This window comes from Leptonotus elevatus, chromosome 10 (assembly GCF_054856555.1).
Source record: "Leptonotus elevatus isolate MCC_2025b chromosome 10, RoL_Lele_1.0, whole genome shotgun sequence".
Taxonomy (NCBI): Eukaryota; Metazoa; Chordata; class Actinopteri; order Syngnathiformes; family Syngnathidae; genus Leptonotus; species Leptonotus elevatus.
In genome coordinates, this window is record NC_141248.1 from 13,986,502 (window position 1) to 14,011,210 (window position 24,709).

At 40.3% G+C, this 24,709-nt stretch overlaps 2 protein-coding genes across 2 annotated transcripts in view; both read right to left on the bottom strand.

The window, feature by feature from the left end:
• Positions 1 to 1,286: 1,286 nt before the first annotated feature.
• Positions 1,287 to 4,437, bottom strand: LOC147167203 (PAK4-inhibitor inka2-like). Its single transcript, XM_086087244.1, has 2 exons — positions 4,266 to 4,437; positions 1,287 to 2,437 (listed from the first exon to the last, which is right to left on the bottom strand). Exons 1-2 carry the CDS (start codon positions 4,266 to 4,268, stop codon positions 1,454 to 1,456), a joined length of 987 nt encoding a protein of 328 aa, XP_085943370.1. The 5' UTR covers positions 4,269 to 4,437; the 3' UTR covers positions 1,287 to 1,453.
• Positions 4,438 to 7,381: 2,944 nt separating this feature from the next.
• LOC147167204 (guanine nucleotide-binding protein G(i) subunit alpha-2-like) overlaps positions 7,382 to 24,709 on the bottom strand; it is a 47,671-nt gene continuing 30,343 nt past the window's right edge. Inside the window, exons 2-9 of the mRNA XM_086086175.1 lie at positions 19,382 to 19,424; positions 15,279 to 15,420; positions 13,010 to 13,170; positions 11,286 to 11,414; positions 9,472 to 9,601; positions 8,579 to 8,732; positions 8,303 to 8,504; positions 7,382 to 8,223 (exon numbers count right to left, since the gene is read on the bottom strand). Coding sequence (XP_085942301.1) covers positions 8,314 to 8,504; positions 8,579 to 8,732; positions 9,472 to 9,601; positions 11,286 to 11,414; positions 13,010 to 13,170; positions 15,279 to 15,420; positions 19,382 to 19,424 — 950 coding nt within the window. The 3' untranslated portion in view covers positions 7,382 to 8,223; positions 8,303 to 8,313. The remainder of the gene's footprint in view (positions 8,224 to 8,302; positions 8,505 to 8,578; positions 8,733 to 9,471; positions 9,602 to 11,285; positions 11,415 to 13,009; positions 13,171 to 15,278; positions 15,421 to 19,381; positions 19,425 to 24,709) is intronic.

Genomic DNA, 24,709 nt, shown 5'->3' on the forward strand with positions numbered 1-24,709 from the left:
GTAGAACTATTGAATTTTTACTATATAGTTTATAATTTGTGATCTATTGTTTGGACCACTTACTAAAAAGCAATGCAAAAGCAGCTTCATACATTTGAGAGCGTTCCCCATCCAGCTGACTTTGGGCATGAGGCAGGGTATGCCCTGAACTGGTCGCCAGCCAATCACAGGGCACAGACAAACAACCATTCACGCACTTATTCACAATTTAAAGTCTTTGATTATCTGTACATGCAGGTTTCGGGTATGTGGGCGGCTCGGGGAGAATATGCAAACTCCAGAGGCTCGAAATCAAAACCACTGGACATGCTAACCACTCCGCCGCTAAAGTACCCTGAGAAAAACTCCGTAATTAAAAAAAATTATGATATTGGTACCAGGGGTGATTCTGGGATCAGAAGTTTACATGTATAGCCTACATACAAAATAGGAGTTTCAGTGATGTGGGCATCCTGTCCGTTTGCTAGTCAGTAGCACCTTGGCTTTAGCATTAGCACATTAGCATGCCAAAAGTGTGTTTCTTATTGTATTTCAAGTACTGTATGGTTTTAACATTTCTCCAGCTTGTTAAACACAAAACTTTTTTAAAGGTGAAGTCAGTCAACCCCCGAAAATCTTTTGGACAATAATATGTTCCATGCAGCCTCACTAGTCTAAATAATGGTATTCTGGTTAATATTACGTTAGCGGAATATGAGTTAAGCAGCAAAATGCAGCCGTTTTTATCCATCTCAGGTGGCGGCCATTTTGCCACTTGCTGTCGACTGAAGATGACATCATAGTTGCTCAGGGCTCAGGCAACAACCAATCAGAGCTCACCTGTTTTCTGAAGCTGTGCTCGGGTTGGTTGTTACCTGAGCGGCCATTTTGCCTCTTGCTGTCGACTGAAGATGACATCATAGTTGCTCAGATCTCAGGTAACAACCAATCACAGCGCAGCTTCGGAAAACAAGTGAGCTGTGATTGGTCGTTACCTGAGCAACTGTGATGTCATCATCAGTTGACAGCAAGTGGCAAAATGGCCGCCCCCTAAGATGGATCAAAACAGCTGGATTTTGCTGCACAACTTCACAAATGTAATATCAATCAGAATGTCATGTTTAGACTAGTGAGGTCACATGCAACATATTATTGTCAAGAAATGTTTAAGATTGACTTGCACTTTAAGGCCTCTCAAATATTGGAGCGCTTGACTTTACTTTAAAAATGAGCTAGACACATTTAAGAGCGTTACAAAATAACTCAAAGGCTCCGGAATAACAACTTTGCTCGTTTGATGCTTATGATCAGTTTGTGATTTTATTTGCAGTGTAACAGTACAATCCGTTCCTTCAACTCTCTCACAATCCTTCACGTAGGAGTAGTCAATGTAGATTTGACCACAAAGTATTTAAATAGGACAAGTCAAGTATCTAAACATGAGAAACACGTCATCAAATAGAAATAATGAGTGTCAGATGTAGCCAATGATGTCCTTGCATATGATGGGCTGGCGGCTCCCCGACTTCATGAGAGCGGCAAAGTGGTAAAAGTCCGTGTCCAGTTGGTGAATGGCCGAGTGGGACTGGTGGAAAAAGACGACCTTCGGCTCCGACGAGACGACGGGGCACGAGAGACGTTTGGGGGCGTTGGCGCTTCTGCTCAGGCGAGAGTCCGCGGACCTCATCCTCACTTTCTCCTCCACGCTTTTCGACAAGCCGGCCAGTTTCCTCCGCACGTCGCCCAAGAGGCTTCGTCCCAGTCTGCGGCGGGGTTTGGGTTTCAGCTCGGGGGGCTCGGGACAATCGGGAAGGTCCATCCAGTTCTGTACCAGGTCCGCAAAGCTGTTGTCTCCCAGGACCAGAGGTTGGCGGCTGCGTCCTCTGGTCAGCAAAGCGTTGGCCCAGTCTTCCGGGTCGCCCGCCTCGAAGGACGTCCACCTCTCCAGACAAGCGTCCGACGTGGATTTAGGCCGAACGCGTCCGCTCGCCGCCCTATTTGTGCGGAGGCAAGCCGAAGACGACACGCGAACGTTCCTCGTCCTCCTGAGCACCACCCCCTCGTCCTGCCACGACGCCTCCGAGTACCCGGAGTCCAAGTCCAAACTTTTGTGGCTGCTGGGTGAGTTGAGGCCCAGACGGCTGCCGCGACCGTCGTCCTCGTCGTCCTCCTCTTCTTCTTCCTCCAGAGGGGCGGCCAGGCAGCAGGCCGAGTCGTAGGTGCTGGCCGTGCTGGCGCTGGATATCCTGAGACGGGCGCGCTGATCTCTGGGCCGGCAGGACAGCGGCGCTGCCGACAGGCTGCCGGCAGCGGAGACGGGGAGCTGGGCGACGCTGGGAGGGCGAGTGTGCCGGCAGGTCGCAGGGCACGTCCTCCTCAGGTGTTTCAGGTCTTGGAGGGACCTCATCATGCAGTGCATGTGCTCTCTCAAACAATCGCCGGACTCTCGGAGGCACAGCTAAGAGAGACAAAAAGCGTGCTTAGACAGTGGTCACGAGGGACGACATCAAACATTTTTTATTGCCACTGGTTATTTTTGCTGTGACGGAATTCTTGGCCTGCCGTGAGTCGGCTATTTTACCGTGATTAGCCTGCCTCACTCCAACCCCCTCTGTCTCATTTCATAAAGTTTTCAATTTGTTTTGGCACTGGAAATAGCATTACTAGCCTAATTGATTAGCATTGATTCATGACATTGAGATCAAAATTGTCGTTTGAAGAATTTCTCAAACACACAGGTCTCAGTTCATGACAATTTTACAACATTGCAGAGGATCAGGGTTGCCGTTGATAGCGAGTGAAAGTGACAGTAAGGTTGTCTTTTGTAGCAACTAAGTTGACGTGACTTTGCGATGCTAATTGCTAAGCTAAGCTAATAAAACTGAGCTGGAGAATTGTTGGTCACAGCAAAATAACCACTACCTTTTTTTATTTAATCCACTGAAACCTAGTAAGCTAACAATTTGTATTGATGTTTTTAATAGGTCTCAAATGATATAATAAATAACCATAATTAGCTAGAGTTTGCCGAATAAATGTCGACATAGTGGTACTCGCTCATGAAACAGTAAATGCTGTTCGGGGATGGGCATAAAGTACAGTAAATGATAAGAGGAAATTTAGATGGCTGTCTCCAGGTTTATTTTAATGCTCATAGCCATTATTAGTGTATTGCTACCAAAATGTGTGCATTTGCTAAATGTATTGGCTTTTCCCTTGACACTGATATATGACTATTTCTTCAGTATCTATCAATTCAATCGAATGTCGACTTACAACAGGTAGCCTATAGTTACACCAGTATTTTGGAGAAAAAGTATTTTGCTTTTTCTTTGGCTTTTTGTGGCACTTAAGAGTCAATTCAAAAAGGGGTAACAATACAGATGTCACGAAGCTTCATTTTCAAACCTAAGCAGCGAGACTCGCAGCGTCAACTACATGCAACGCTGCATGTTATCAAAGTCATAGTGGACTATTTAACAGTAATTGTTGCACTTAAAATGTGACTTGGTGACAGTTTGACTCTGCAACAGATTATTCCTATTAAAACCATGTGAGACCAGTGTACTTACTAGCTGTAGCTTTACCAAGTTCTTGGTGGCCCACAATTCTTAGTTCTATAAATGGGCAGTTGCGTTTAGGTCTAATTGGACAGTCTGGAAAGTTTCAACATTTTAAAAGGAACTGCTAGATAATATAACAGTCCGCCTGCTACATATAATTGCTCATCTTCTCTATTAATGTGAAGGTCAGTGATGGTACCATTAAATGACTTTGAATCTGGAACGATTCAAGGGGAAATCCAGTGTGCATGTCTCCAAAGTGAAAACAGCTGCAGCGTATCAAACGTGACTCTCGTGGATCTTAATTTAGGTCCAGAAAAGGGTCCTGTCTCTTTAAAAAAAAAAAAAAAAAAAAGTATCCAGTGACAAACTAGAGCAATTTAATACCAAAGTTTTCTCCCTGTGACACTTTTCTGATTTGCTGGAATGCTGTGGGTGCCTCAAATTTCAAATGTGTGAGGGATCATGTGATGCTGTCCGCGCGCGCGTGTGTGTGAGGAAGAGTGGAGGCTGACCTGGGGATGCAAAAAAAGTGTGGAAGACTGTTTGGATGTCTGTGATGATGTCATAAAAATGAGATATGGAATTTAAAATGGGAAAGCATAACGAATTGGACAGTAGATAAACCATTATATTGCATTAATGATAACATTAAGATATTGCTTAGCAGCATGACACAGACTTTTCAAATAGATATACTGTAAAGTGCTGAGGAAAACTTACCATATCGTTTCTTCCGCTTAACACAAAGGACGCTGCAGTTTAAAACAGGACTACCTCCTTCCGCTCCAGTCCAAGTGGAACAAAAAATAGTGCCATGTAACAGTGTTATTTAAAAAGAACAAAAAAGAGTCCTGAATGCTGGTGTTGCCTCCAGCTGGTCGGCCGAGTGCAGATGTGCTGATGTGCGTGAAGCCTTGTTTTGGGTCTTCGTCTCGGCGCGACAAGCAGCCAATCAGAGACTGACAAAGTCTGAGCAGCCAATCGGCGAATCCCGCTCACAAAACAACCAATCGTTGAACAGGAGGCGCGAAGCTCATTCCTCTTTTTTCTTTTTTTGTGTGAAGTGCTTTTTTAAAATAAATTAAATGGAGTTAGATTCACGTATCAAATTATAGGTGGAAAAGCTTATTTTACCTTTTAACTGTTGTTCAACGACATATTTGAAACAGGGAAGCTTTTGAATTTGCTTCTCGCCACTGGGGGCGCTAGTGAACACTACGTATGCAACCCATACAGGTTCTTCCCCTCACGTTAGAATAGTTTACGTAATTACCAACTTTGCAGTAACATAACTGCGTCTATGTTTTTCATCTTAGTTCTGGCAAAATTAACTAGCCATAAAGTTATAAGTGACTTTTTTTGAAGTTACAAAAACAGTATCAAAATAAAACGACATTTATAAAACCATACAGAATAAGGTTAAATTAACACCTCTCTGACTAAATGGCAGATTAAAAAATATATATATATCATGTTTTATTTTTAAAATACAATTGTACATATTACACGCCATAAAGTCTATCATCGCAAGGTGTGTCATGTCAAAATGACAAATCAGAATTTATTTGAGAAGCTGGGCGTTATTCCAATCTCTTGTATGAATGGCAGCAGGACTGAAACAGAGGTTAATTGTACCTTGTGCCATCTAGTGGAAGGACATTTAATCGCCTCATATTGTTTTGATTTTTCAATTTCAAAAGAATCGTGTTGGGTGTCTAAAGGCAACATAACACTTGTACCAAAGTGTAGCTGCAAACTACAATTTCATAAGTTTGCTTCCACTAGGTTGTAATAAAATCACAGCCTGCCCCCGCTTTGTTTTTCCTCCAAATGCTTTCTAAATGAAGCCCTCGTTGTAGTGGTGATGGTTCATTGTAATTCAAGTGTAAACAAATGCTCAATCTGCATTAACGGAATGTTGATCACTAACTGTCGTTCAGAAATTATTCACCACTTCACTCTTTATGCTGATGCGTTGGATGGCTGGCGTTCAAGTGCAGCATTAGCATGAAGCAGTAGATAATGAGAACATGTCCTAACTTGCAAGCATCACCTTTGACCCTCAGCAACTTGAACATGATCACAATGGCAGGCCTTTGTGTTGCATTTACCTGCAAATTGACCTCCATAACTGCCTACATTTGCATTGTAACAACTGCCCCCATGCAAATGCCATCAGCGCTGTTTTTGGAATAATTGGGGTAAGAGGTCGTGCGTTAGAACAAAATAAAGATATACAGAAAATGAAGGAGTTGGGATTTATCTGTACTGTACATCGTTAACTCGCAGTCCAAAGGTGACCATATAACAGCAAAACTCACCTCATTTGAACATCATTTACAACAGTGAACACTTCCGAGTTTACATCACAAGTCAAAATGGCGGTCAACTCGGTGAAAGCTCTCTGGATCGTTGGAATTTCATTTGTGAGGACGATTTAGATTCCAAAATGTGATGAAATGTCGCTCGACTAGCTGCATGGTTTGTGCGTTTGTCACAGGCGAAAGCAATACAATATTTGCTTTGACCGTGTAAAGGAAGCATTTGCATTGCGTTGATTGTAAGGAACTGAAAAGCACAATTGTAATTCAACTCATTCAGTAGGAACCAGCAAACGTCTCACGATTGGCTCTTCCAGTAAAGGGGGGCCGTTTTGGTTTTTAAGTACATTATGGTTCAAGTTAACTGTTAAACTGTGGTGGCCCCTGGAGATAGTGGGTGAGAGAGGTGAAATTAAAGGCAAAAATATATATACTTAAAAAAAAGAGAGAAAGACACAGAAAGACAGAGAGAGAGAGAGGGAAAGAGAGAATTTCTCCCTTGACCCCAAAAGTTTGAGCACTCCTGTCGTCAAGAGACATGTCAAGTACTTCTCATGTCCACAAGGTGGCGCTCCAAGTAAGCCTGTGTGAAGTCTCCGGGAGGATTAGTGAGACATGTTTGTTTTCATTCCGTGCTCCAGTCAATTAAACACATTGTACGAAACCACAAACACTGTGGTATTTCTATAGTGGACATTACATCTACAGTACACATCCTTGTGCAAAGTCAGTTTTTCTGATATAAAAAAACTAATAATAATTAATAGGAATAATATCCTGTGAATCAAAATGAAACAAATCTTAGTGGAAGTAAAAAAATAAACTGAAAAGTGGTTGCAACAGTGTACACGTCTTCTTTTAAGTAGGAGCCGGTAAAACAGTAAGAGGGTGTGCACACTTGTGCAACCATCCACTCGAAAGGTGTTTGTGTGTTTTTTTCTCTCCAGCCGAGTTGCACTTGCACAGGTGATAGATAGATCACATTAATGGTGGAAAAGGTTTTGAAATAATTCAAGTTGCTCTAGGTTTCACATCACAAAAAGCTGTGTGTAAACTTTTTATATCCGTCAGCTCAATGTGTATGGAGGACCAAAAATGCCCAAATAAAAAATATAAAAAGTGAAAATAAAAACGGAAGTAAAAAATATAAATAACAAATTTAATAAAATAGTATAAATGAAAAAATAAATTTAAAAAAGTTTTTTTTTTAAAGGAAAGAAAAAAAGATTAAAAATAATAAATACAATACAATTTTTGAAATAAATACAAAAATAAATAAAATTAAATATCCATCAATAAAAACAAAAATTCTGCTCTCATATTTCATGTCATGCAACACGAAATGTTATTCATATGAGGGGGCGGTCCTAAGTGTGTCTTCTAATGAAATTCTATTCAAATTGACCTGAAATGACTGTAGCATACTTATTCTTAACTGTCATCCTGGTATGATAATCAATTTGTATATGACAAATAAGCAACCATGAATATATACACACAGTAAAGGAGAAAAAATTTCAAGTGATCTCTACTTTTATTTAAATTAAATCATACTGACTTTGAAGCACTTTTAATAACCAAAAGAAAAAAAACAATTCTAAGCTTTTTCCGTAATTAAGATTTTTTTGTCTCTCATTAATAATCACTATATGTTCATAGATGCAAAGCGGAAAAATGGGAGAGGACGGGGAAGGGGGGAAAAAAAAAGTTGTAAACAGAAGTCAAGGCACACGCACACACGATGCGACAGACGATGGAGCGGCGACTACGGTATAAAAAGTGACAAAGTTATGTAGCTACACAAGTTTCAATATCAGTAAGAACGTTGCCGTCTCGTCTGCCTTTTATTAATACGTTTTATTCTGTAGGAATGTTAGATCATTTGTGCAGATAACTAATAAGAGTTCAAAGCCATCACGTTGAGTCATGCAGAACAATACAAGCTATAAATGAAAGATGATGACGAGCCTATGTAAACGTTATTATCAACAACAACAAAAACAATTCCGATATAAATCATATCTGGAGTCCATGCGTGTGCTTCATCTGAAAAAATAAGCTTGACGTGATTAGGAATTGAATAATGGGACTCTCTAAAAGGAAAATGAAAGCAATTATATATATATATATATATATATATATATATATATATATATTTTAAAAAAAAGTTGGAGAAAAATAGAAGATAAACACAAGAATAAATGCTGATTTTTGTGGTCATAGCCCAAAGAGAGTTAACATCAAGTGGACGCGCCGCAACGCTGCCGGGCTTGGCAGTCTCTTGCAGGAGGAAAGCGAGATGGCGGCTGGCCAGTGCGGTCGTTCAGGATGCGCGTCGACTTCCCACGGGAGCTCCTCTGATAAGACACACAAACACCACGCGGCGTGAAGACGGCGACTCGCCACACACGGCGTCTTCACGCCCGTCAAACTCACCTGGCTTTTTTTTAGAAGAGGCCGCAGTCCTTCAGGTTGTTCTTGATGATGACGTCGGTGACGGCGTCAAACACAAACTGCACGTTCTTGGTGTCGGTGGCGCACGTGAAGTGCGGGTAGATCTCCTTGGTGTCCTTCTTCTTGTTCAGGTCCTCAAATTTAGTCTGGATGTACGTCTGCGCCTCCTCGTACTTGTTGGGGCCTGAAGGGGGCGACGACGAGACTTAGCTCAGCAAAATGTTCGGAATGCCTTCATGCGGGCTTCCGGTGCCGTACCTGTGTACTCGGGGAAGCAGATGGTCAGCGGGCTCTGGGTGATCTTCTCCTGAAACAGGTCCTTCTTGTTGAGGAAGAGGATGATGGAGGTCTCGGTGAACCACTTGTTGTTGCAGATGGAGTCGAACAGCTTCATGCTCTCGTGCATGCGGTTCTGGGTGGGACGCAGAGATACGTTTCAAAGACGTTCTTGGGAGTGCAATCGGAAAGAGATTTTTTTTGTGTGTGTGTGTGAAAACATTTGCAGCATTTACAGTCGAGTTAATTTAATACAAACAAGAATATGCCTCTAAAGTTCATATTTTTAAGTGCAGTCACCTCTGTCCCGACAACCAAAACATTCAGTGCCAATGTCGAGTTATGTCGTTTTATAGGCTGGCCGTTTCACTTGTACCCGATACCTTGAAAAAGGCTGTACTCGCCCATCCTTAAAGGGAAGTCAAACGTTTCTTGACAATAATGTGTTATATATCACCTCACTAGTCTAAACGTAACATTTCATCCAGCCGTTTTTATCCATCTCAGGGGGCGGCCATTTTGTCACTTGCTGTCGACTGAAGATGACATCACAGTTGCTCAGGGCTTTGGCAGCGACCAATCACAGCTCACCTGTTTTCTGAAGCTGCGCTGTGATTGGTTGTTACCTGACACCTGAGCAACTGTGATGTCATTTTCACTCCACAGCAAGTGGCAAAATGGCCGCCTTTTGATATTGATCAAAACTGCTAGATTTGGCTGCTTAACTCATAATACCGTATTTACACTGGTGGGGCTGCATAGAAAATGTCAAGTTTTCTTTTTTTTGGGGGGGGGGGGGGGGGTTAACTTCCCTTTTAATATTTTGCACTGTGTTTGAGAAGCATTCCAACATGGCGGCCATTTTGTGAACTCACCATCTCTTCATCCTCAGCCAGGACCAGGTCGTAAGCGCTCATGGCCACACAGAAGATGATGGCTGTGACGCCCTCGAAGCAGTGGATCCACTTCTTCCTTTCCGAGCGCTGGCCTCCAACGTCAAACATCCTGCAAAGGCACAATGCACACGCGCGCAACCTTTAAGTGTTTGTGTGAGTGCAGGAGCGTAGCCACACCGCGTTATCCCTCTGCAGTCTTGTCAACACATCCTGGTCCTCTCTCTTGAATCTGCGAGCAGCTGCTTTGGAAAAAACGGCTTAAAACAGGCGGTGGGGCAGTGCGTTTTTCAAGCCATTTGACTTATTTATGAAGGTGTGTGCATGCGGGGTGCTCATGTGGAGATTTTGCAGCTGCTCAAGGTGGAGTGAGGACAGAGCGGATGTTTGATGGCGCGACGCTGAAGGCAAGCAGTTTTCACAGCCGCGGCTTGGTGGTTCGCTAGAGACGAGCTCCAGGCTGAGTTAGCATACCTCGTTATAACACTGACACACTTTAGAAGGCTTCACGGTTGCACAGCCGCGTGTTCTTGTGGATTGGCTGGGCCTCAGCCAAGATAAACAGTCATATTTTGTGGGCCTGCTTTATATTCGCAATCCAAAAGAAAACATCCAGACACAATTATGAGGTTGAATTATTACACACGGATAAATAAATGCATTCGTTGGTACAGTGCGCAGATGTCGGCCGTGCGTATTGGAGATACAGCCACGGGTCATAACATTAGGTACACCAGCGCATCCTTGTGAGATTGGCGTCATCAAAACAGTTTTGATTGACGTCAGAGAAGTTTGAATTGAACTGTATTTGTTTTCGTTGTGGTGGAAGTTGGCAACGTTGGCAGTGTTTCCAATATTCGGGTTGCCTTATTTAGATGAGTGGTTCTTAAAACTATCTAGACCCCCCCCGCAGTGTCTGTGAGCCTCATCTCGGGAACTGCAAAATAATTTACAATAAATCATGTTGTATTATTTTAATTCATTCACTCCCAGCCATTTTCACTGAAGCAACCCCCTTCGCTCCTGGCTGTTTTATTAGATTTTGGCTGATTTTGCAAGGCCCACAGAGTATTGTCTTCTATTGCTATAAAAACATGGAACCTACCAAAAGAAAGATTAGAGTCTCTACTTTCATGAGGAATAAAAAATAATTTTTTAAATCTGTTTCCATTTTGCAGCAATTAGCATTAGAATATAGCTAAGTTTCATCATTATTCACAAATCTGTTGAAAACACTGGCAAAAAGAGCTTGTTGCAACTGGTTGATCTTTTATAATCTGCTGCCACCTGCTGGCTGTTTTTTGTAAGGTCAAAAGGTCAGAGGCTGTATTAAAGCCTTCTGTATGCTTTAGCATAAAAAACGCATAAATACGTTTTTGAGACCATGGCAATATTTAAAATAGAATGTTATTATACGTTTTTGTGAGCAAATGAGTTAAGTAGCTATGTCAGCATCTTGAATGGGGATTTTGTGTGTAAAACTTTCTGGGATTGCTCATGTCAATTTCCATTCTAACAGTCCAGTAACTGCAAACCAGATATACACGCCTTATTTTTTATTTTAATGTAAGGGCGTGAGAAGAAGTGTTTAATAAGTAGCCTGGCCAAGTCTGACATTTCACACTGGGGAAGCATCCCTTTGTGTTTGTTGATGATGTTTGCTGACAGAAGTATTGTATTGTAAGCAACGTCACACATCGCTGCGTTACTTTGTTACTGGGGCCATCCTCCTGAGTGAATGACTGACTTGAGAGCATTATATAGATTAAAGTGCATGGGTGTAGTGAAAGTCTTACTTGAAGTGCAGGTCTTTAAAGGTGAAGTGTGTTTCCACAATGCCCGTGGTCTTGACACGGGTTCGCAGCACATCTTGCTGTGTGGGGATGTAATCAGGCTTGGCTATCCTCTCCAAGTCGTTCAAATAGCTGGGGAAAGTGAAAAGGAAAAAAAAAAAAAGATTTAAAATTCGTCATGTTAGGTGAGGTTGGTTGGACAGGAAGGAGTCTTCAAGTGAAAAGCCCCGCATGCTCGCTCACACAGGCCTGAGAAAAAAAGCAGAAAGGAGCTCAAACTGGCTGGGCAACAACATTGGAAAGACACTGACCAGTCAGGTTCAAATTTATGAGCCAATTTCAGGAGTGCATATTTACCTGCACTGATTACACAACAGCTCCCAAACAGAGTGAACTGAACTTCAAAGGGGGATGTTAAATGTAGGTAAAATAATATAATATATAAAAAAAAAAAAGTATAATTCATTTATCTACATTAGTTAATATTTTTTTTATAAAATAAAATTAAAATTAAATGTACATATGTAAAACTATTTAACTTCTTTTTTTTCTTTTTTTACAATAAACATTTCATAAATTACATATGCATAAAAATTAATACATTTATTTTAACCAACCAATTTCAGGAAATAAACAGTTACATTACTGCAACAAAAACAGCTTATTTTAATAAAATAATTTCTCATAAAAAATAAAAATGTGTGATTCAAAGAAAAATAAATACATGAATGTCTATGTCTGTTCATAATAGAACAATTGTACAATATAAATATGTGTTTAACTGAAATGGCTATATTTTAATTAGTTGACAAAGTTAATAATGCATTCGACAACAATTAATTTTAATTATTATTTTTTATTTATTTATCTGAAGCCTTTGATGCTGTTAATTATAATATCTTACTTCAGAAACTGTTACATTATGTTTTTTTCTGGAACTACACATACACATGGTTTGCAAATTCTATTCATGATAGGCAAAAGTTTGTGTGCATGAATGGATGGTCATGAGACTGTGCCATGGACATGTGAAGTACCACAGGGTTCTATTCTGGGACCTCTGCTCTTCCATTTTTATATTAATGACTTGTCGGCAGCCTCTTCCTCCTTTCTATCCTCTTTTCAGACAATACTAACTAAACAACTTAGTTGTAAACTCTTCTTCGTTTGTGTCTGCATGACTGCATTATACTGCCCCCATGTGGCCAAGGCGTGCACACCAAAAGGAGCACAAAGGCTGGAACGGATTAACGGCATTTCAAGAGGGGACCACATGATTTCAGTCTCCTCAGCTTTGGCCGAAAGGTGTCATAATGTGTGTCGTAGGCTTTGTGTATTAAACACAGCAAGGAAACCAAGATGAGTTTCTTTTATTCCTGTTTTTTTTCCCCATCGCCCATTTCAGACAGCGGTGCATCCCTCATCACCAGCACTATTATTACCCTAGGTGCTCTGTTATTATACTTCCACTAATGGAGTCCTTAGAGATGGGGGTCACTGAGGTAATTCAGATATGAGGATGCCTGATCCGACATGATAACGCAAGCAGAAGCCATGCGATGTAAATGTACAGATTACAAAGCAAAAACGGAGAATTTATGCTTGTTAGGTTAATTAAACACTCGAAATGTATTTCGCTATACAGTACGTGCCCTGTGATTGGCTGTAATCTGCCTCTCACCCAGTTAGCTGGGATATCCAACTGACTAGATGAAATGGTCACTCACTAGGAAGACGAGTCATTGAGCTGGTACTCTCGGGCTCGTGTGAAGCAGCTCTGGACGCCGCCGTCGGCCCACAGTCGCTGGATGACGTTTGACAGGTCGTCCGGCAAGACGCCCTGCTCCTCGGCGGCTGCAGACAGGGCAAACAGTTGGCGGGCGTCGTCCTGACAACACAAAACAAACACATCAAATTACCGCTGAGGAATTGCAGGATGACATTCTCGGGGATGAAGAGATGCGGAATTAACCTTAATGAAGCAATATGAGCAATGCAATCAGGACTAATGATGCTTTTCAAATCAAGAATGCGAGTATAGCGGGGGGGGGACCTTCCGACTGTTGCCTCAATTGGATTTACTATGCGTCCTTATGAAGTTAAAGGAAGTTGGAACGCAGGGGCCACGGACTGGGCTGCACTGAGAGACTGAACTTTTTTTTTTTTCTTGATCAGAGTCTAAGTGTCTGTTTTTATTTGTTTCTGTATCAGTCTGTCAAAATAAGTGTTTACGTGAAACTAGTCAAAAATGTTCCAAACTGCTGGACTAAGCACGCAAGATATGTATTTTTTTTTTTAATCAATCAAGATGCATCTGGTTGATGCAAAGAAGTGTCCATTTGAACACATCACTGAACTGAAGCAAAAGACAAGTACTGATAAAATAAAATAAAATAAAATCAGCTATTAACTTCCTGTGTCAATAGACACCAAAACAATTTGAGGAAATGTTGTTTTAGACCATTTATAACAGTTCAAACATATGGCATACGTACAAAAAAAAACTGGTGAATTTGTGACTAGTGAACCATGAGTATGAGGGGGATTACTGCAATTTTCTTTAAACTAATATTTTAAAATAATTCAAGGTGTACAATTCTATCAAGTTCTTAGTTCACTAAGTTACATCACCAGTTCAGCGTTAACAACTCTCAGCTATTAAAGGGGAAGTCGACCCCCATATATTTTTAATACACTGTAAAAAAAAACAAAAAAAACAGTTGGATCAAAAGTAACCCAATTATGGATAAAAAAATTGACCCAACTTTCTGTTATTTTATTTTATTTTATTTATTTTAGCTAAATAAAGGATCTGACCAATATTTAAGAGTTGAACGCTGAAAGACCCATTTCTTCCCTCAAAGTTGGGTCAAATCGACCAAAATAGAGGATCGGTCCATTTTGACCCCTAGCTGGGTTATTTTTTGACACAACAGTTTTTAGAGTGTATGTTCTATGTAGTCCACTAGTTTAATAATTGTATTCTGACTAATATTGCTCTTGTGGAATATGAATAAAGCAGCAAAATTCACCCGTTTTATCAATCTCACAGCGGCCATTTTGCTCAGAAAATCGGCAAGCTGTGATTGGTCGTTAATGAAGCCCTAAGCACCTGTGATGTCATTTTCAGTCGACAGCAAGTGGCTGTATGAGGCAAAATGGCCGCCCCCTGAGATGGATTAAAAACATATGGAATTTGCTGCTTAATTAAAATTCCACAAACGCAATATCAATCAGAATGCCGTGTTTAGACAAGTGGGGGTACATACAACATGATTGTAAATTTGGACATTTTGAGACGTTACAATTAAAGGAGACGGTCCAACTTTCAACATATGCAGTGCATCTGTGAAAATTTGCTAGCAAGCTGTCAGTTCTGATCAATTAAGATGACAAATTGAAACAAATGAAAGGAAGTCTTGTTTTTCTATTACAGTTTTAAACTGTGAGTCACAGCAGCACTCTATCATGTTCAATATATTTTCTTCTTTTTTTCTTTACTGCTGAGAGGTATTCATCTAATTTCCACATCCTTTCAGCGCGTCCCCGGGTGGTCGCCCGTTGAAAGGTTATCCTTTACACTCTCTCGAATAGGCACAGGAACACGTGCAGAGACAGAACATGCAGCACTCCGAAAGACTCGGTCGACAGAATCTACAATACGACACGCTTTATTTCCTGGCGGGGACGGTCACGTTTCTCTTGAGAGAGAATCATCGCTGCGTAAACTCCGCAGCACAAAATCCCCGGGGCACGATATGAGTGTTAAAGATGAAGGCAAGAGAGCGGCTTTGATGGCGATTAGAAGTGATTATATTGCTGGGCCGAGAAGATAAATTACACTGCGCTGCAGCAGGTTCCCTGAAGATGTGTTTTAACGCCTTATATTCTTATGACGCAACAGGTGAGCTTCACATTGCTCGGGCCCTTCCAGCAGCTTGCCATATCATATTCCAGATCAATCGCAACATAAGACTGAATCATGATTAGCCCTACCGCCCGTGCAGCCTCCTCGTAGTCAATCTTGAGGTTGGACATGGCTTTGATGATGGCCATGATGGACTGGATGGTGTTGCTGTACACGACTGCTCTGTACTGCTTGCACTCCTCTTCTGAGTAGCCGTCCTCGTGGATAATTCTGTAAACCAACACCAGAAAGGAGGTTAGAATGCCAAGGAAGCATTTATTTGAATGCATGATCCGACAATGACATTAATGGCATTTTCTTGATCGACCAATGGGTGAAATAAATTAACGGGTGGGAAAGTCTCTCGCATGCTGTTTCGATGCCAATTTTGTGTGAAGGCAAAAAATACTGCTGCTTGGAGGAGTTGCCACTTGTCATGTTGTGAGACTGAATCAACGTCTCATCTGCTGGTTAAAGCCAAGTCGTGCACTCCATTTTGCTTGAATTGCCTGAAGACGCGATCATTCAACAGTCCATTAAACACAATCGACAGAATTCTTAGGGATCAATTGGGATGAGGCGCCAAGTCATGGGCTCGGGGATTTAAAGGTGACAGGTTTATATCAAGCTAGAGAAAAGAAAAAAAAGCATGGCAGACTAACAAACACGCAAAATGGGACTTGTTGGAGTGTTATGAGCAAATTTACAAGCCCCCTCAATTGTTTTTTTTTCAACTGCACTGTAAAAAGTAAATCTTGTAAAACAAGATTTTGTTTGTTTTTATTGAAGATATTCCACATGAGCTAGGGTTTGCAGGATTATGCCCCCCCCCCCCCCCAAAAAAAAGCGTGCAAGGAAGATACCATCTCATGTCTTTCCTTAATTTCATAAAACAGTGGTGCCTCGAATTACGAGTTTTTATTTATTTAGATATGAGCAGTTGTTAGGCTGTTTTTTGTTGCTTTAACTTGCGAGCAAAACTGACTGACTAATATATTGAACATGCTAAAAATCAATCAATCAATTATACTGTATACTGTTTACTATTTAATTTGATAAACCATTACATAACCACTTTCTATTAAAGTAGCACTAAGGAACTTTTTAACCATAATAAAATATTTTCATAACTCTTCTGATGAAACATCGACTTAAAACTAGTTGAATGGTACCTTTGCCATGGCCTGAGGGGGGTCCGTATCATTTTTACTGGCACTAAGCAACTTTGAGGAGGATGGTAGGAACATTGTCACACAAAAAACTACAAATGTGCTGACTGCTTTATGACATACGTCACTTGCCGCTTTACCCATTCATAACAAAGACGGAAGTCAATTTGAACGTCGTGAGCTAAAAAAATTACGCAATGTGCTTGTCCTCATGAGAAACGTGGTCTTCCTTCAGGCATAACGTTACCAACTTTGTCCATATGGCGGCGCCATAATCAACGTAAACTGAAAGTGTTGCTTTAAAGGCGATAAGACAAATAGTTAAGACATTTTGGGGTGGCCATCAGCCTTGTATCTCATCTCTACATTCAGAACCAATACAAGAGAAAGTTGCAGACAGATGACAGTTCCTTGAGGATCATCATTAATATTATCATAAATCAGACCTTGACACAGAGCACAATGTAGTATAACTATTTTTGCTTCTAAAATGTAATTATCTTTATTCACTACAATGTTCTTGAAGAAAATTTTAGTTATTTTAGTTGTAAATAGTTTATTTGTATCTTTGCCTATTAAAAGCTTTACAGTATATAAATCACTTTATTTGTTCATTTTGTTGTAGTGGCACCTATTTATTTATTCATTTGTTTATTATTTATCATAATTTTTTTTATACCCCTCCGCTTCTTTATTTTTAATTTAATTTTTTTAACTAACCTAGTGGGTCGTGTCAAATTGTCATTTTTTGTATATGTCATGGACCGCTGAAAATTAGATAGTGGGCCACAAATGGCCCCGGGCCGTAGTATGGAGAGAACTGCCCTACACTATTTAATAAGTTTCCCATTGCTGCTTTAAGTAATGGATATTTAAACACAAACAAGCTATGAAGCAACACATTTTGTCTGTCTCTTTTCCATGACTAATCTGCTTTTGTGCCATTTTTTGACCAGCTCTTTGTATATCCACATTCTGTATTATACTGCCCCTAAAAGGCCAAAGGTCCATTACAATTAATTAATCAATTACAATTAATTAATCAATTATCTCATAACTGTATGTTTTTATGAAGTACAATAAAGTAGAGGGTGCGACAGATGAATGGGGGGGAAGGATGATTTGAGATGTGAGCATAGTCACCACATAAAAACTTGTATCTCAAGGCCCCACTGTATCCAAAAACAATCAAATCAAGACCATAAACAATGTCACAGTTGTGATATGCTGGAGGAGTCCTGACATGCTGGCCCCGAAATAAACATTCGGTGTTTTCCTACTTCCTAGCGCAGGTGCGGAGACTGACAGGAAGAGGAGCTGCTAAAATAAGCATCTACTCTGGTTTGTCATCATCCCGAGACCGGTAGCAAAACCAGAATGCTCAATCGTGAGCCATGCACTAAATGAAAGCTCATTAAAATGCAAGCGAGCCTGCTGAGAAGCCGCAAGACGGAATAGAAGATTAAAAGCCCCCACTGTTCCCTCCTCACCCAAACAATATTTTGTCAAGTGTCGCTTTGATTGGCTTGATTGTGACTCATGCTGCAAACACACCGTCATGTCGTTAACGCAATTTAAAACACCAGCACACGAAGGATTAACTGTCACATTTGGGAGGATTTGAAATTGGTTTTCTTGCCGTTGTTGAAAAATATTAGTTTTATATGCAGCGTACTGTTTTCATTATTGATTGACCAAATGGTACAAAAACAAGCCAGAATGAAGTGTTATGTCAAAAACATTGTTAAGATGTATCTAAAGTGCTTGATTAATAAACGTTTTAACGTTTCGCATTGCTGGGCAGAGAGCGAGCAGCCATTCCACGTCACATAAATAACAATGGCGGCGTACGTGAAAAACTAAGTTTCTGCAAAATGTATTCAACTGGAAATTAATGAATCTCATAGTTATGTTAGTAACAACCAAATGGATAATATAGAGCAAACTTGTCATGACAGTCGGGGTTCCTCTTAAAGTATTTTTGACTCAAAGATTTTACGATATATATTTTAGTATTGTTAAAATATAAATTAGCAAATTTATGAGCACTTCCAAATGCAATTATCATAGCAGGAACATTCCTTGGCATGAGGAGGAGTCCAATCTGCGGGTGAAACTCTTTCAATGATCACATTTGCATTTCTGTTCAACAACTTGTAATTCAAGTAGATAAATTTAATGAGTTTGATATTCATTCATGGTTCAGTTGCCTTTATTCTGGCATAAGACCAAAACATTTATGTATAATAAATATGCTATCACTAATTGTAATTTAGATGACTTTATTGCTCCTGGGAAGAGGATCTTAAAAAAATTATTGCAATTTAAACTGCAATATTGAGCGGGGGAAAATCAATTAGATGAAATTTCAAAAATAATTCAGCTCTATTGTAGACACACAAAGAGACAAGAGTACAATTCTCCAAAGATAAAGCCAATAATGCCTGTTTAACTCTAAACCAATCACACTTCTGGGTCAACTTGTCCAGTAAGGAAGAAAAAAACTATTGAGAAACGTTTTTCCCCCCTGACTGTTGATCAAATGGGACGGAGTAGTAGTTAAGAAGAGGAAATTAAAAAAATATTTGTAACATATTTATAATAAATATATATATTTTTAAAATGTACTTAGAATTTCTGAGTGCATCAACCTTTACTAGGCTTTTTCAAGTAAATATCACTCTCCATTTTTTACAGTGTAGCTTTCATTCTACTTGTCCTAGATGGACTGGCTGGGTTTTGCACTTTTCCAGAAGCCGCTAGGGGTACGAGGTGGTCTCTAGAAAAGCCCACAGTTGCTCAAGCAGGATACGGTGTGTGTGTGTGGAGGAGATAGCGGGAGACAGGCCAGGAGGGCCCGTAGGAGGACAAGCAACAGAAACAGGAAGTGCTTCAGTTTGTTCTCATACTCGACAAACTACTACGTAATCAATAAAGATTTTCAACTGAAATACTCTTTTCAGGTCAGCAGAGTGATCTGACGGTTAGCACGTCGGTCTCACAGTCAAATAAAAGCCACTCACTTCATCTGCTTGACAATGGTGCTCTTTCCAGACTCCCCAGCACCTGCAAAGAGAACAAAAACAGGCAAAGCTTAAAAATACGCTCCTGTTAGACGGGAAATGTAAACAGTGGAGCCGAGAGGCCGTCTCACATCTGGAACGTCTGTCCGGCTCCCCTCCTTCTACCTCCCGACTCTCATTTACATCCTGCTCACTGAGACATCCACCGCAGTACCACCCAGCTGACACTTTAGTATGAATTTTAAACGCACCTTTGGCCAGTTTTAAGTTCACAGCGGAAAGTCCCCCAGCCATCCTTATTGTGCTCTTTTCATTTCCGACAAGTCACTTTATCATTTTGATTTGAATGGCAATGCCTCGGACTGACAGGGCTTTTCTTACCCTCTGCTATGTTTACTCTAACAGCCCGAGGCGACCCGAGGGAGCTCATCTGCCACAAGGAATCCAACAGTGCACGTACGCACGCACGCATGGGGCTTCCTGTCAGTGCGCCGGCCCAGGGTAAAGTCCCTCAATGGATCCTACTAGCATGCACATCCACAAGGAAGCCTCTGGGTAGAAATGGGCCAGGATGCTTCGCACATACAGCTGTCAACTTAGAAATGGAATAGAAGCTCAGACTGCTCTAGAAATGCAGTATACACTTCTTCTTTTTTTTTACTAATATCAGATGGAATTGACAGTAAATGCTTGGATGTCACACGGGATTAAGTCACAGACTTCAGTGAATTACGAGCTCCAATAGAAGAGCAGTACCGATGTATCGATCAATGCAGACATTGTCAGCGAGGTATTAATATGATGTTAGATGTTTACTACTGTGGTTGTTGTTTGCCGTGGTGTACAATTGCATTGCATCATCAGAAACTGATAGCTGCTTCTTTCAATATTGCACCCTCCCCAAGACAACAAAAATAGAACAAACACTACATCTAAAGATTTGTTTTCATAACAAGCAGCATACACGTACGTACAGTGTTCCAATCTTGTTTTATTGGAAAACAATGGAAACATATCTGTGAAATAATACAAACTGGTTGTTTTAACTGCACAAACCTATGAGTTATTTCAGCAGAAGAGGACAGTGGCTGACTTTTTCAGACTTTTCAGGAGGGAGATGAGATCGGTGGAAAAGATCGGCTTATTTTTAAGGGATCGGATGATCACTTATCCACCAAAATTAGGCCGATAAATCTGCAGGCCAATCGATCGGTGCACCCCCATTCGATACCACTTTTTTCAGAGCCATACTAGTACGAATACAAAACTCTTGAGTAATCATCGATACAACTAGTACTTTTGATACAAAAAAAAAAAAAAAAGACAGATAATTTCCCCAAAATATCCAATATAGCATTTTCCTGTTCTTCTCATTTTTAGTTCCTGATTGTAAAATGGCCAAAAGAGTACCAATATCTTGAAGTAAGGCTGAGCATTGACCCGATACTTGGTATCGGTACTCGCTAATCACAAAAAAATTTGATTCTTATTAGGGGCGTCCTGATACATGCTTTTATTCTTTTTTCTTTTAGCATGAAACGTTAGAAGAGGCTTGATCAAGTGATATTATTCAAACAAATGACAACAGTAGGTATGAGAAAATATGACCCATTTATTCCAAACTTTTGGGTTACGTAGGGCGGTTTCATAGCAGATTTTGGATATAGACAGACATAATCCGATACTCTTTTTTTTTTTGGGAAGGGGGGGGTGCTATTACCAAACTGATATCAAGATTGGATCAGGACACCCATAATCCTTGTTCTCTTTAATAATAATAATAATGAGAATATATTATGCAAAAATTACAGATACAGTTCTTGTGGAACTCATTAGAAACATGTGCAGATGTACCCAATGTTGTACACGTACAATCTGCTCGCCAATAAATTTCACACTCCATTTTCTGAACAGCCAGAGGGCCATATTGCTAAGCAGGTGGGGACGAGGCAAAACAAATGTTCCACGCGAGTGGCAGCATCCCCTTCAGTGTCAACTAAAACTGTCAATTGACTCCTTAGTGATGAAAACGAGTAATAAATACAATGTCGGCTGGTTGAATGGAAATATGAAGTGTATTATTTATTCTGACCGTGGCGACAAATGGGACAGCAAGCCAAGCACCAGCTTCTGCTCACACTCATTCCGCTGAAATATTCGCATGGAGGAAATGAGCTACCTCGCTCGAGCGCAGCCATCAACAATTCTGCGTCTAATTGTTTATTTCGTTGAGGGACTAATAGGACAGGATCCTCATAAGCGGGCAAATGCCAAGACATGCCTGGCTGAAAATAATGAAAAATAACTGTTGGCTGGTTAACAGATATCAACAGTTCAGTTCTGTGTTGAAATCTGGATTTTTGTCAAAATTATTATTATGATTATATTATTGTAATATTGGTTATTATTCTGGTTAATATTGCGTTAGTGGAATAAGGCAGCCATTTTGCCACTTGCTGCCGAGTGAAAATAACATCACAGTTGCTCAGCTCTCAGGTAACAACCAATCACAGCTCAGTTCCAAAAGACAGGTGAGCCGTGATTGGTCGTTGCCTGAGCAACAGTGATGTCATCAAACAGCTGGATTTTGCTGTATAACTCAAATTCCATGATGTCATAATTAGACTAGTGAGATTATTGTCAAGAAATGTTTAAGGTTGACAAAAAAAAAAAAGAAGCATACTAAATTGAGTGTTAATTTTCCAATTTAATCCATATTTCATAAAGAAAATAGAGTCAAATGCCCATTTTCAAGAATGTATTTATTTATTTTTTTAATCATGTATTTATAGGGAGAAAAGTACAAGTCCAGTACGTTCTAAATATTTCATTCACTTGTGAGCTGGAAGTAAAAGGCTACCAACAATTGCACATGCGCGTGTGCTTTAATAACACAATGCGTAGGCTTTCCTGAAGGGCCGAGCTCATTTATTAATGGCTCCGTAACTGAAGGAAAGGCACCTTTAGTATGAGGGCTGGGACTTGATACAAAGTGAGGAGTGTCTAATGTGATATGAAGGAGCAATTCCACTCAAGGATCAGGGCGATTAGCAGATGCTTGGGGTTCTGTGCCAAAAATCTGTGATACGAAATGTGACAGCAGGACCGATAGCGTGTGCTTTGCTGCAGTAGCTCCAGCTGCAGCGCTTTTTATTCATGGTAAATAACTACATATGACCTTTTTGTGTGTGTACTTCCAAAAGACTAAACTACACATTAGGGCAACATCAAGACCAACTTGATTTGATTGAAAATGTCTCAGTTGAAATAGAAATGTGGTGAATAATAACAAGTTAGGGGCTGTTTGAGTGACAAAGTCAGGTGCATTTATTCATTAGATTCGGTTCAAGTGTGCATATGAATGTCTGCTTTCAGACAGTTTATCCCACCAGACGTAATGTATACATATGTACCAGAAGAGTTTCTCATGACAGATTCTCAAAAGGACAAATACATTTGACCTTGTCTAGTACACCTGAAATTTGCCCAAAATGGCTGCTTCAATCAAAACAAAAAGGTAGACTTTCCTGTTTAATTTCGGGCGAGGCTTCTTGAGACGTTTTTGTACATCCTGTTATGATAGTCCAGTCCACCCAATTTCATGTTGAGCGTGAAAGTGATTTTTTTTTCTAGTTTTCAAGGGGGCGCTATTGCAAGAGTTTTGGGTGATCAGGAGTCTCTTAAATATACAAGAAAATGCCCTGACAAAAATTGTCATCAAAAAGGCAGAAAATGTATAATCAGCTAATCCAAACTGTGAAAAAAGATTATGTTCCCCCTGTGGAATACAAAACTAAGACATGTACCAGAAAGAAAAAAAAAGATTGAAAGAAACAAATCCACTGTTCATCCTTAACTTTAAATAATCATTTTATTCTTTTATCTTTCTGTAGCGCCCACTAATTGCATCGGCATCCTGCGACCAACCTCGCAAGTTTACCCTGCATTAGGAGCCGGGCTGAAATAGGCACGCGTGTCGTTTTGGGCAACCGTTGACCCATCCCGATGGGGCTTTGGAGCCCGCACACAAAGGCTGCAGTGTGGGCCGCTGCCAGCAGAGAACACAGACCCGCTGTTGATGTTGTGGCCTTCATCATTCCAGACGCTGCGCATTGCCTTACACGGGTTACTCGCACTTTTCAAGATCATTCATTTGCTGCTAGAACAGACCTAACATGACATGACGGAAGAAGTACAAGGGGACAGAGTGCATTAGATAAAGGATTAAGTACGTGCTCTAACCAGAGCGGGGGTGGATTGTAAAGTTTGACGACAAGCATATGGTATATGGGAATTGCAGAAAATGATCAGACAAATCTATATAAGGAAACATGTTAACTGCTAGAAAATAACTTAATATTGGTAAGAATGAATGTTTTATACTTATTTATTCAAGCAATGCAGTGCCCCAAAATTCCTTTACAGTACGACATCAATGAGATTTTTGAAAAAAAAAATCTCAAATTTTGAATTTTAGGCAGAGAACAGTGGTAAATTGGTGCTTCAAAATGTGAACCCTGCACCATGAATTGCTTTCCTTGAAGTAAAAATTGGGGGAAACAATGAGTAAGCTATATCAATGCATAATTTCATAAAGCCTCTAACACAATCCCATGTCTAGTATCTTATAACTTCTATAATCTATTAGTATAGTGTACATACTTTATACCAAGTCACTAACTGAGGTCTCCTGATGTAATCATACATTACATTAATGTCATACATTAAACCCTGAAGGTTTGTAAAAGTAGACCTTGACGAGTGCTCCTTTTCTCATTCTAAATAATTGGATGAATATTTACTTTTCCTACTTTGTCGTCCATCTCTTCTGTTCCTGCAAGGGAGCGATAACTCAGCAAGTCTGTATGACTGTGTTTTTGTATTGTGAAAGTTGCAAGAGTCGACATGACCTTAAACGGGCAACTAATAGCCTGATAAGATAAGCCATCGCGCATCACCATGTGAATGTGAATCCTAATGATGAGCTGGTCAGCATCTTACAAGATAGCCTCTGACCTCTGTTTCATTGGTTAACATCTTTTCAGCAACCTAATGATTGGCAATGAAAAGCTGCATAGTGATGAAAACCTATTTAGTCCCTATGCAGAACTATATAAACCACTGCTTCTCAATTAGTTTGATTCATCTCCATAACATCCTTTTTAATTCTCTAAGTCAATTAAGTTAATTGTCCATCTTTTCCCAAACCTCCGTCGTCACCCGTCTACATTCAAGTATCAATAGCGCACAAGGCTGCCAACGAGCTCCACATCGGAGGCCCTCCAAGTGACACAAGCACCACTTTCTTTCTGTAATCCTACCAAGGAG